General features: G+C 54.4%; 1 protein-coding gene and 1 long non-coding RNA gene across 3 annotated transcripts; one reads left to right on the top strand and one right to left on the bottom strand.

Annotated features, from left to right (window-relative positions):
• Positions 1-1,033: 1,033 nt before the first annotated feature.
• LOC116563923 lies at positions 1,034-2,666 on the bottom strand. Of its 2 annotated transcripts, XR_004274636.1 has the most exons (4): positions 2,577-2,666; positions 1,821-2,027; positions 1,505-1,615; positions 1,034-1,345 (listed from the first exon to the last, which is right to left on the bottom strand). It is a non-coding gene; the product is annotated as an uncharacterized LOC116563923 (long non-coding RNA). The 2 variants fall into 2 exon arrangements; XR_004274635.1 differs by lacking the exon at positions 2,577-2,666 and having other exon boundaries at positions 1,821-2,468.
• Positions 2,667-2,739: 73 nt separating this feature from the next.
• FOXD3 (forkhead box D3) lies at positions 2,740-5,287 on the top strand. The gene has a single exon (XM_032296769.1). The coding sequence runs from the start codon at positions 3,229-3,231 to the stop codon at positions 4,663-4,665; it is 1,437 nt and encodes a 478-aa protein (XP_032152660.1). The 5' UTR covers positions 2,740-3,228; the 3' UTR covers positions 4,666-5,287.
• Positions 5,288-11,330: the final 6,043 nt, after the last annotated feature.

The raw sequence follows: 11,330 nt of genomic DNA, 5'->3' as shown, positions 1-11,330 counted from the left end.
CGGGACGTCGGGGCCGCAGCCAGCAGGTTCTGCACGTCTCATCATTTAGCTAATCGAGTCGAAAAGTTTCTGTAAGGGCCGGACCCAGCATCAGATGGTAACACTGATTGAACAAGAGATTAGCACAATAGATCTCTAACCGAGGGGAAGCGTTGCTTTTCACGCTACGCACCGTAATTAATGGTATGAATCAATTAATTTGACTTTTATTGTGTCGAAGGAAAAAAGCGCAACAAATGGAACGGGCAGCTGGGAGTTGTTCATACCCCACCCCCCTTCCCCAGGGAGGTTCCAAGGAGACACCCGGGAATGGACGGATCAGGCCGGGCGGTGGCGGAGGGAGGGTAGGAGGCAGCAACCAGCAGCGTGGAGGGAGTTCAGAGAGCCAGGCTCGGCAGGCGGCGGAATCGAAATTAGGCTCATTTGGAGACACTTCGAGACCGGTGAGGGCAGCCCTGTAGCCACCATCCTCCGGCGCGCGTCCACACGCACCCGTCCATGCGGGGCCAGCCACCTAGGCCGCGGCAGGGCCAGCGCTGCTCCCCGCGCCTCTGGGGCTAGGCAACACAAGCAGAGGAAAGGGGGTTTCTGAATGTGTAAATTTCAGCTTTTTAGCTTTTTTTTTTTTTGGTCCTTCCGACCCTCCTTTGGTTGCAGAGGCAGTTGCAGCCGCGACCTCTGCAGCCCGGGGCGGTGGCCAGCCAGCTCAGTTTGGGTAGGTTTTGCGGAAGGCTGTCTAGACGGCTTTGTAAACGGTTAGGAGCCTGCGGGCCGCAAAGCTGTGCAGCTACGGAAATCAACTCTGAGATGCGTTTTAGGGCCAGGTGCAACCTCGGGATCATTTAGATAAAGAAAAACCATGGAGGTTCGCGGGCGTCTCAGGATAGAGTCACCGCCCCCCACCCTGCTCCCAGCCCCAACCAGGAATATCCTGCTCAGTCAGGATCCAATGGGTGTTAGTGTTAAATGAGGGGAAACTGTCTAATGGAGATAAAAGTCAATCTGTGTGTCTCAATGCTTGTAATGATGCAAGTTTACAGATTTTAAAATTTTTATTTTTATTTTACTGAATTATTTTTGGTGTGTCTAGGACAAGGAAAGAGGAGATCGTGGGTGGGAAACAGACTGAGGGAATCAGAAGCACCGCTGTTCATCTGGAATTAAATCCGCATCCCAGCATCTTCTGCAAATATTTCACCAATTATTTCCTCTCGGACCTCCTCCCCTCGTGCTCCTTCCTCTGGTGAGGCCGGCGCTCCCCTCCCAGGGCGCAGCGGACAAATAGGGATTGGGTTCCATGTGCCTGCCACAACGGGCAGACTCTTGCTGCTCCCAACTAGGCGGCCTAAATGCGAGAGGAAAGAGGAGGCATGACGGATTCACCGGGTCAAGAGCACTGACTCTCCTTGGAGGTGTGAGGTCCGCGCACCGCAGCCACGTACTTGGAGTCGTTTTGCAGTGCCTCCCCCTCCAGTCACAGTGAAATCCCCACAGTTTTTCCTACCATCACTGACTTGCATTGCACTCCGCGAGCACTGGCCACACATCCTCGCCTCCTCCACCCGCTCTGCCGCCGGTTTCCTAGGAAGTTAAATCTTGGAGGATTTGTCTACACCTTAAGAGGAGAAAATCCACGTTAGTTGGCAGCAACGGAAAGCCCAGCCCGCTGGCATGCCCAACTCTGCCCAGGTTCCTCCGAGGCCATGCCCGCCGCCAGGGAAGTCACCACCCGCACCCCTCACGTTTCTTCAGCCGCCCCTGCATGGGCGCGGCGTCTAACCTGGAGGCACTAGGCCTCTTCCCGGATCCACTCGACTTACCCAGGCCGCCGCCAATCCCGGCTCCTTTCCCAGCGCCTCATTTCCGATTTTTTCATATGCTAAGTCGTTTAACAACTCCAAGTAGCCAGTTATGGCTTCTTTATTTATAGGTTCCCTGTTATTTTACGTCGTTTTTATTCCTCTCGGCAACTATTCTAATGGATTAATCAATAGCCATTTTCTGACCTTCGGGAACCCCAGGTGATGCTGTTTGTTGTCGCACGAAAAAATACATAGAGAAAAAACATGCCTGCACCAAGCCGGGAAAGCGCAGGAAGGACTAGAGTGGTTTGGTTGGGGGAGGGGGAAAAAAAAAGACATCTCAGCAGGTGTCTTCCCCGGAATGAGCACTGAGGCCGGAGGGGGATCTGAAGTCTAATTAGCAAGAGCGAGCCGGGCGCGCAGCTCTTACTCTTTAAAGCTAAAAGCAATGAAACAAAAAGGAAAACAGAGACTAAGTTTTGCTTTTTAAAAGATGGGATGGGAACCTTGTTCTAGGTCGCCCAGTCCCTGTCTAAGGAGTGTGGCAACAGGGGGGAGATAAGGGGGGAAGGGAGAGGGGGCGGGGAAGGCAAGGCAGCGACAGTCGCACAGTCTGGCGGACGCTTCCAGACCCACGCCCTCACTCGATCACACCCACCTACCCACCCACACTCACACCCACCCGCTCCCTGGGCCCCAGGACCCTGGTCCCGCCTGGGTGGGGGTCTCCGGGCGGGTTGGAGCGCCCTCGGGGTCCCGGGGATGCTGGCGCACCGTGCGGAGCGGAGTTGCGCGTCTCTCGTCCCTTTGTTGACAATTCCCTGAACCAACTTGAGTTTGGCCGGCTCCACCGCGGCCCTGACGTCACGCACGGTCACGTGGCCCCGCCTCCCGCTGGATCTTTAAGTAGAAAGTAATCTATCAGGCCAGTCCTTAAAACGGGACTTTCGACTACCGGGGCTTCGGCGTCCCTGACACCTAGCCCCCTCCGCCCCCCCGCGATTGCCCCTGCCCGGGCCCTTCCGAGCCGCTCGGCGCCCGGCGTCCCGCGCCCGCCTGGACCGCTCCTGCGCCCCACGCCAGGGCCAGAGGCCGAGGAAGGCGGGCTAAGTGAGGGGGCGCGGAGTGGACAAACCGCCGGGGCCGGGAGCTGTATCAAGAGCCTAGAACCGAGCGCCAGGGAGCGCAGGAGTTCTCAGAGCGCGGCCGCGGGGGGCTAACGGCAGCGCCGGCGCCGCGCTATGCCGGGCCGCCGAGTGTGAGCCAAGCGGAGCGGGCCCCGAGCCACCTGCGGCCCCCTCCCCTCTCCCTGCCCCCCATCTTTCGGGGGCGACTCAACCCTCTTCCCCTGAGCTCCGCGGCAGCCCCCGACCACCCCAATCGCCCGCTGCCCCCTCCCCGCCGCCGCTACCAACCCCGAGGAGGGATGACCCTCTCCGGCGGCGGCAGCGCCAGCGACATGTCCGGCCAGACGGTGCTGACGGCCGAGGACGTGGACATCGATGTGGTGGGCGAGGGCGACGACGGGCTGGAGGAGAAGGACAGCGACGCGGGTTGCGATAGCCCCGCGGGGCCGCCGGAGCTGCGCCTGGACGAGGCGGACGAGGTGCCCCCGGCGGCACCCCATCACGGGCAGCCTCAGCCGCCCCACCAGCAGCCCCTGGCATTGCCCAAGGAGGCGGCCGGGGCCGGGGCCCGACCGGGGAGCGAGGTGGGCGCCCCGGAGGAGGACGGCTGCAAGGGCGGCGTTGGCGGCGAGGAGGGCGGCGCGAGCGGCGGCGGGCCCGGCGCGGGCAGTGGTTCGGCGGGCGGCCTGGCCCCGAGCAAACCCAAGAACAGCCTGGTGAAGCCGCCCTACTCTTACATCGCGCTCATCACCATGGCCATCCTGCAGAGCCCGCAGAAGAAGCTGACCCTGAGCGGCATCTGCGAGTTCATCAGCAACCGCTTTCCCTACTACCGGGAGAAGTTCCCAGCCTGGCAGAACAGCATCCGCCACAACCTCTCACTCAACGACTGCTTCGTCAAGATCCCCCGCGAGCCGGGCAACCCCGGCAAGGGCAACTACTGGACCCTGGACCCACAGTCCGAGGACATGTTCGACAACGGCAGCTTCCTGCGGCGCCGGAAACGCTTCAAGCGCCACCAGCAGGAGCACCTGCGCGAGCAGACGGCGCTCATGATGCAGAGCTTCGGCGCCTACAGCCTGGCGGCGGCGGCCGGCGCCGCGGGACCCTACGGCCGCCCCTATGGCCTGCACCCGGCGGCGGCGGCTGGTGCCTATTCGCACCCGGCAGCGGCGGCGGCCGCGGCGGCTGCGGCGGCGCTCCAGTACCCGTACGCGCTGCCGCCGGTGGCGCCGGTGCTGCCTCCTGCCGTGCCGCTGCTGCCCTCGGGCGAGCTGGGCCGCAAAGCGGCCGCCTTCGGCTCACAGCTCGGCCCCGGCCTGCAGCTGCAGCTCAATAGCCTGGGCGCTGCCGCGGCCGCTGCGGGCACCGCGGGCCCCGCGGGCACCACCGCGTCGCTCATCAAGTCCGAGCCAAGCGCGCGGCCGTCGTTCAGCATCGAGAACATCATAGGTGGGGGCCCCGCGGCTTCCGGGGGCTCGGCGGCGGGCGCTGGGGGCGCAGGCGGCACTGGGGGATCGGGGGGCGGCAGCACCGCGCAGTCGTTCCTGCGGCCACCCGGGACCGTGCAGTCGGCAGCGCTCATGGCCACGCACCAGCCGCTGTCGCTCAGCCGGACGACCGCCACTATCGCGCCCATTCTGAGCGTGCCGCTCTCCGGACAGTTTCTGCAGCCCGCAGCCTCGGCCGCCGCCGCTGCCGCCGCCGCCGCTCAAGCCAAATGGCCCGCGCAATAGGGACGCGCCAGTGGCCGGGACCCAGGGCCGGGTGCGGCCTCGAGCGGCAGCTGCTCCTCCAGGCTGCGCGCCCTGTCCCGATCCCGGTCCCGCCGCCCAATCCTGGACTCTGCCTCTCCCCCATTTCCTTGCCCCTGAGCCCCCAACGCCTACCTTCCGCGGCCTCCATCCCCTCGCGCACACCTAAGCTGGTCGAGCAAACACCGCGCGCCCGCCGGGGATAGCTTTCCATACAGGTAAAACCGAAAACCGAATTTTCCAAAAATGCACCCCGACGGCGCCTGCTCTTAGTACCGTGGGGATGAGAGGGAAATTCTTTGTATATATTTGTATAAAAATTATTGACTTTCCTTTTGGGGTTTTTATTTTTTTAAGAAAAAACAAATTCCGTAGATTTAGAGCTCTGAACTTTCATTTTTTTTGAAGGTTCGCTCTCCGAAGTTTTATCTGAGAAAAGAATGTATAGAGACGTTGGGAGATTTTAAATATAAAAAATTTTCAAAAAGGCAAAAAGTGTCACTCTATTATGAAAGTCTGTTTATATATGAATGAATATATATGGTATTCTAAATGTTATTCCATCGTGTTGTACACAACTTTGTAAATAAATTTTTTAAATGCCCAGCCTAGTGTTTCATTTAGTTGTCTGAAGTAAATGGCAAGATTTTAAAATGTTATTTGCCTTTTCTCCTCTCCAGAAAATCAAGGAATTTCAAGTAATGACCTTTTCAAACTTTATTATTTCATAATTTGAGTGTAAGAAAATTTTAATTGGAGAAAGGAAACAGTATAGTATGCCTAATTTAAACTGTTAATTTTTTTTTTAGTTTTCACATAAAATCAGGATATGAGCGATAATATCATTCATATCAACCCATTAAATCTAAATGACCAGACATTTCTGTAAAGTAAGCTGTCATAAAAAAAGAAAGAAAACTAAACAACAGCAGAGTCTTTTAAAAATTGTTTTTAAATGACCAAACTTGTATATTCCGCAATGAAAACTTCCCAAATGAGGGAGTTCCTGGTCGTTTCAGTTACCCTTTTAAAAGTAAATAAATTCCAAACATCCCTCTTTTTAGCATTTAAATCTTAGATTTTTGAAATTATTTCTCTTCATTCCTTAAGTGGTAAATAAACCCAGCTGGTTTAAAAAATTTATGTTAAAGCATTTTACATTTTGCAGCGGGCTTTTATTCTCTATATTCATCTGATAGATAATACATGGTTTTGTTTTCATAATATTTTCAAATAAGATCTCATTTATAGGACAATAATCAATTCAGAACATAATCGGATTTCTGAAGGATTCCTATGGATGCTTCCTCTCCCTCCAGCCCGAAGCTTTCTGAAGGCCAAGGAATGGTGGCCTTAATATCACTTTAAAAACAGCTCTGCATATCACGTCTTCCCCCTTTTTTCTTTACCTTAGGTTAGGTTAGTGTGAAATGCGAGATCATAGGACAGGAATGGGGAAGGTCTTCGTAGATTATTTTTTATGTTCATTTCAGCTGTTAAAAACCCTTTAAAGAAAGGATGAAGGTAGAAATGAAACATCTTGATGTGGGAGGCTGGTTCTCACCACCATCAGCATATCCTCAAAAGGCATCAATTCTAATTATTTCATAATTAATTTAGCTGTTACAATTACTTGTGCGAAATCGCTTTTAAAAACTGGAGCGAGTAGCAGTGCTGTCGCTGGGCCCTGCGTGCGTCCTTTTGGTCAAAGCCGGCCAGTCCCCGGTGTTGTCGTCCACTTTGCCTCCCTGGTGGTGGAGATGCCTCCCTACCGCGGATTCCAGCCTCATTTCTCCGCTGTCGACGTGGGCTGGAGATCGCTTTGAAAGACGCTTCCTTGCAAATACCGAAATCTGTTTTCCTGGTAAACAGTAAACATTATTGTGTCCTCAGTAAACATTCCTTCGGGATCAGGGTCCTAAAATAAAACAAGCTGCCGGGGGTGAGATAGTTTAACTTGATAAACAAGAACCTGATAACCACTGCCGAGAGGAGCAACGGTAACCTTCATCGAGAAGAGATTATGGACCACACGGTCTCCGGGTGGGTACCTTCTAATCTCCTTTTACAAGAAAAACTAAACGGATCTAATTTTGTTTGTGTGTTGCAGCTATAAAAGTAACAAGTTGTTTCACAGTTGTGTCTGGCTAATCGGTTTTTACACAAACAGCAAATGGTACATGATTTGTGCAAACACATAGAGAGGTTATTTCTAAATTTAGCTGACACCCCCTGGGAAAAGGGAAAGGCAGGGCTTCTTGAATTCACTTTTAGCCTCAAGAAGCTGCTGATCCAAGGCTTCTAAATGACATTGGATAACAGGGGCCTCATTCCATCCCTGATCCTTTGTTACTTATAAAATTACTCGCTCATATTTCCGCGCATAGCAGCAATACCGGCCGAGCCTGCGCCTGCAGTGTGACACTCAGCCACAAGCCGCCGCCGGAGACTCGCAGGGCTTTTTCCAGCGCTACATTCATTAGGCGGCGAGGTGAACAGAAGGAGAGAGCTGCCGGCAACTTTCCTTCCAGCCACTTCTTACCGTTGAACGATGGCCTGGAGATGGTCCCCTTCCTTTAAGTCTTGGGGGGCCAGAAACTCTCAGACCCAGACCCCGACCCCCAACCTGCTAGTGGTGGTTTAAAGTGCTGGCAGATGTCAGGCAGATGGGCCCGGCCGTCGCACCCTCAAAAGGGTGTTTGGTTTAAGCTTTTTAAACCACGAAGATTTAGCGCAGAAGGGGAAATGCAAATATCATAATGATCGCTAGCATTTAGTGGTGGGGTAGGGGGAAGCCTGAAACCCACGTCTGATGTTATGGAACGTAGGCACCTGCGACAAACGGCACTGGAAACAGCTCTCTCGTTGAGATTTAAAGGCAACACGACTAATATCCACTTTTTATTCCACTTAAGAGAGAAAAAAAAACTAAAGGAAGGGGGCCAGATTTATTTGCAATAAAAGGAGGAAGCGGGTTGATTTTTATGGGGAGGATTTTAGCTTTCGGCTACACACGCATTTAGACTTTTCTACTTTCTCTAGCACTCATTCCTAGAAAATCAATCCGGCCTTCAGGCCTGTGGCCCCTAGAGCATTCTAAGAACCAACTTCTGAGTGAGACCTCCCGTATCTAGTCCCTCCGGGCGTGGAGGGTGGGTCTGTATGTCCAGGGAAAGGCGAACCAAGACTAGAGCAAAATACTTGTGCGGACTATGGAGGGTTCTCTATGAGATGGCAAATGTGGCCTGTAGGGGGCGACGAGCAGACAGAAAACTTCGCGGTTTGTCTGGGTCCAGCCCCAGCCCCGGAGGCCTCTTCTTCCCTCTGAGGTTCTGAGCCCCCTGACATCCTTGGTCATCCTCAGGCCCTGGTCGCCTAGGTCGAATCTCCAGAAGTTGTTTTCCTCCTTTCCTCGGCCCGTGTCCTGGGAGGAACAGAGTCCCGAGAGGAGTTTGTCCTAAAGATTGGGAGGCAATAAAGTTTAGTGATGAGGAAACATTGACTTGGAAGCAATTAGGAGTTATATTTGAGGTTATTTATTTCACACGGTTTATAGGGTGAGTCCTGGCAGAGGAGGCTATGAAAGCCTGCAATATGTGTGTGAGAGGTGGGTGTTTTTACGGTGAGTCCCTTGAGAAACTGTCCTGAGGGGTATGTGATCTGAAAAAGAGCAGGTTGCAGAGCCTTGTGTCCCCTGACTCCACCTGTGTCCCCGCTGGTGCAGCTGCAGAATAAAGTAGTGCAAGGAGGAGGTTGAAGGAGCATTCTGAAAGTGCCAGGCTGAGCTTTGTGGGGGGCCATCTATTTCAAGGGAGGAGGCAACAGGAAAAAGCGGGAGGAGAAAGGCCTTGCAAAAGGCGTTCCAGCAGAGATTAGGCATTTTCTAACTGTGACTTTGGGCAAGTTGCTTGGTTTCTTTGAATCTCTCCATTTTCTTGACTCTGCAGTGAGAATGAGTCTGCCTGTCGCTGGGACTTGCAGAATGAAGTGACTTGGTGTCAGTGAAAAATGTCTTATAAACTGTAAAGTGCTGGGGGCATGTAGAGTTTATTTCTTAATGGCCTCTGCAGGGAGAAACAACTTGGTACTAAGCACTGGTACACTACCAAATACCTTGGCTTGGTTTTGAACAACTTGATTTTAGATATGAAAAGTGGGTTTTTCTAAGAGGGGTTACAGAACCTACCCCAGGAAACCCCCACCCCAAAAGGGGCTTTTAAATGTGGAGCCTCCTCCTGGTCTGTAGCCCTTCTACCATGCCCAGGAGAAGCCCCTGGTGCCCACCCATCCTTTGGCCCGCACCCCCAGCTCCAGGGAGAGGGCATACTTGTCTCCCCTCTCAGGCAGAGCGCGGACTCTGCTGTTTGCCCCTATGCTTCCACCATCCCAGGCAAGTGGGGAAACCTGAGTCCACCGTTGACAGACACCCATTAGTGCAAGATGCGGCCTGGGAGGCGAATTAAAGGTAACCAGATCCCAAACCCACTTAAAAGACCATCCTCCTCTTGCTGCCCTCCAGCAGTTGGCAGAGTTACGCCCAGAGCCAACTTCTCTCTTCGCCACTCCCCCTCCCCTTGCCCTCTGAGGAATGTATAAGCCATTCTTTGCTCCCTGGGGTACACAGAATACAATTTGAAAAGAAATGTAAAACCAGCCAGGGTGTCTGTAAGAAAGCATAACCATCTCATTTTTCTTTCCTGAAGTGCTATCATATATTAGAATTTTTTAAATGCAGAATTAAATTGGTCTCCTTCCCCATCTTAACATAAAATTGGTACCTAAGGTTCTTCTCTAGATGATCTGTGCTGTTGCACACAGCTCCGTCCCATCAGAGGCAAGGTGCGGAAGACCAGGGACAACTTCACTCTTGCGTGAGTCCTTTGGTGCTGAATTCCGAAACCGTCTTCAGAAAAACAGTCCTAGGATATCGGCATTACAAGTGGCCTCCAGGGTCACCCTGGACCTCTTTTCACACAGGGCCGCTCAGAAGGTTCTGGGACTTACCCAGGGTCACTCAGCAGCCCAAGTGCAAGCTATGGAAGTACTCCGAGGAGGAAAAAGTGTGCTTTACCCAGCAAGAAGCCGCCACTTGAGGAAGCAAACACAGCAGACTCTGGGGCAAGGAAGATTGAGGAGGGTTGAGAGGAGAAGGAAAAGACAGACACAGACGCGCCAGGCTGGTGGAACTCAGCTCCGCGAAGGCTGTGGACCTGGACCCTGGGGCTTCCCCAGGCCTGGGCGCCTCTAGCTCGGCTCTGGGCGGTTCTGCGGGGACCGACGCCCCCATTTCCTTCTTACCTCGTGATTTGGGAGGGAAGAAAGAAGGCGGGAACTACAGGCCGGAAGCTCCCCTCGCCCAGTGGCCCAGCCACAGTGCTGTCGTGTCGGGGGTCGGTCCCCATGGGCGCCCCCGACTCCCTGCCCAGGCTGAGATCACCCCCGTGCCAACCTCGAGGGCTCGGCCTCCGGGACTCCAGCTGCCCCTGCCTGGAGGGAGGGAAGGGAGAAGAGAATTCGAATTAATTACGAAGGAAACCCAGCAGGGAAAGACACCCGCCGCCGTGGCTGGCCGCGCGGTGGGGCCTCTGCGCGGGTCCCCGTCCCGCGGCGACTCAGTTGCCGGCTCATGAGTGGTTCCCGACGGAAAATAAATCCCCTCAGAGTGAACCTGGGCGGCCTAGAGGGTCCAGCCTAGGATCTTTGAGGAAATAGGTGCAAGTTTACCACGCTCTGATTAGGCCACAGCCCTAGGCGCGAGGACCCCGGCGACACAGCGGCTGGGGGATGGACGGGAGAGGGTGTCCCCCACCCACGGCCGCGGACCGGCAGCGAGAAGCACGCTCTCCGCCATCCCAGGCCCCGCCGCTCCCGCCTCTGCAGACTCCGCGTTTGCCACGCTCCTTCCCGGGGTCCGGCGACCGGAGCTGCGGTGCATGCCTTACTGAAGGGGAGAGCTTTGGTTCTTTTCCTCCCTCCCTTCATCCCTCCCACTGTCCTCTCCGATGGTAAGCAAGTCTCAATTTTCTCCATAAAAACCCCTGTTACCCTCTCTGCAAGGGGCGTGTGCTAGGTTCGCAGGGAGCTCTCTTGTCAGCCACAGACCAACCCTAAACTCCAAATGTTCTCTTTGCTCTCGAGGTTCCCCTGGGAGGCAGCGCCTCCTCCGCGAAGCCTTCCTGAGCCAACCAGCCCAGGTCAGTTGCTCCTTCTTGAAGCTCACCGTGCCAATTAATGAGCCATTGTCATTAGTGATACCCTGTGAGTTCCTGGTGAGTTCCTGACCGACTAGCATTGCTGAGCACAAAGGCGACGATCTAAATTATTTGATGAATAACAACCTCGCACCAAGGGGGCGGGTACCGGGGATCTTGAAGACTGTTAACGGATCAAATCTTTCTCAAGAGTTTGGGGGACTGTTTTCTTCCCATTCCTTTTCTTCAGTTTCCTTCTTTATAATAAATGCTTTATATAAACACTTAATTTTTTTTTTTTTTTTGAGACGGAGTTTCGCTCTTGTTACCCAGGCTGGAGTGCAATGGCGCGATCTCGGCTCACCGCAACCTCCGCCTCCTGGGTTCAGGCAATTCTCCTGCCTCAGCCTACTGAGTAGCTGGGACTACAGGCACGCGCCACCATGCCCAGCTAAT

The sequence above is a fragment of the Sapajus apella genome, unplaced genomic scaffold (assembly GCF_009761245.1).
Source record: "Sapajus apella isolate SASKATOON/1434 unplaced genomic scaffold, GSC_monkey_1.0 scaffold36, whole genome shotgun sequence".
In the NCBI taxonomy this organism is placed as follows: Eukaryota; Metazoa; Chordata; class Mammalia; order Primates; family Cebidae; genus Sapajus; species Sapajus apella.
The sequence above is the reverse complement of the archived record's forward strand: the minus strand, read 5'-3'. Positions and strand labels throughout refer to the sequence as shown.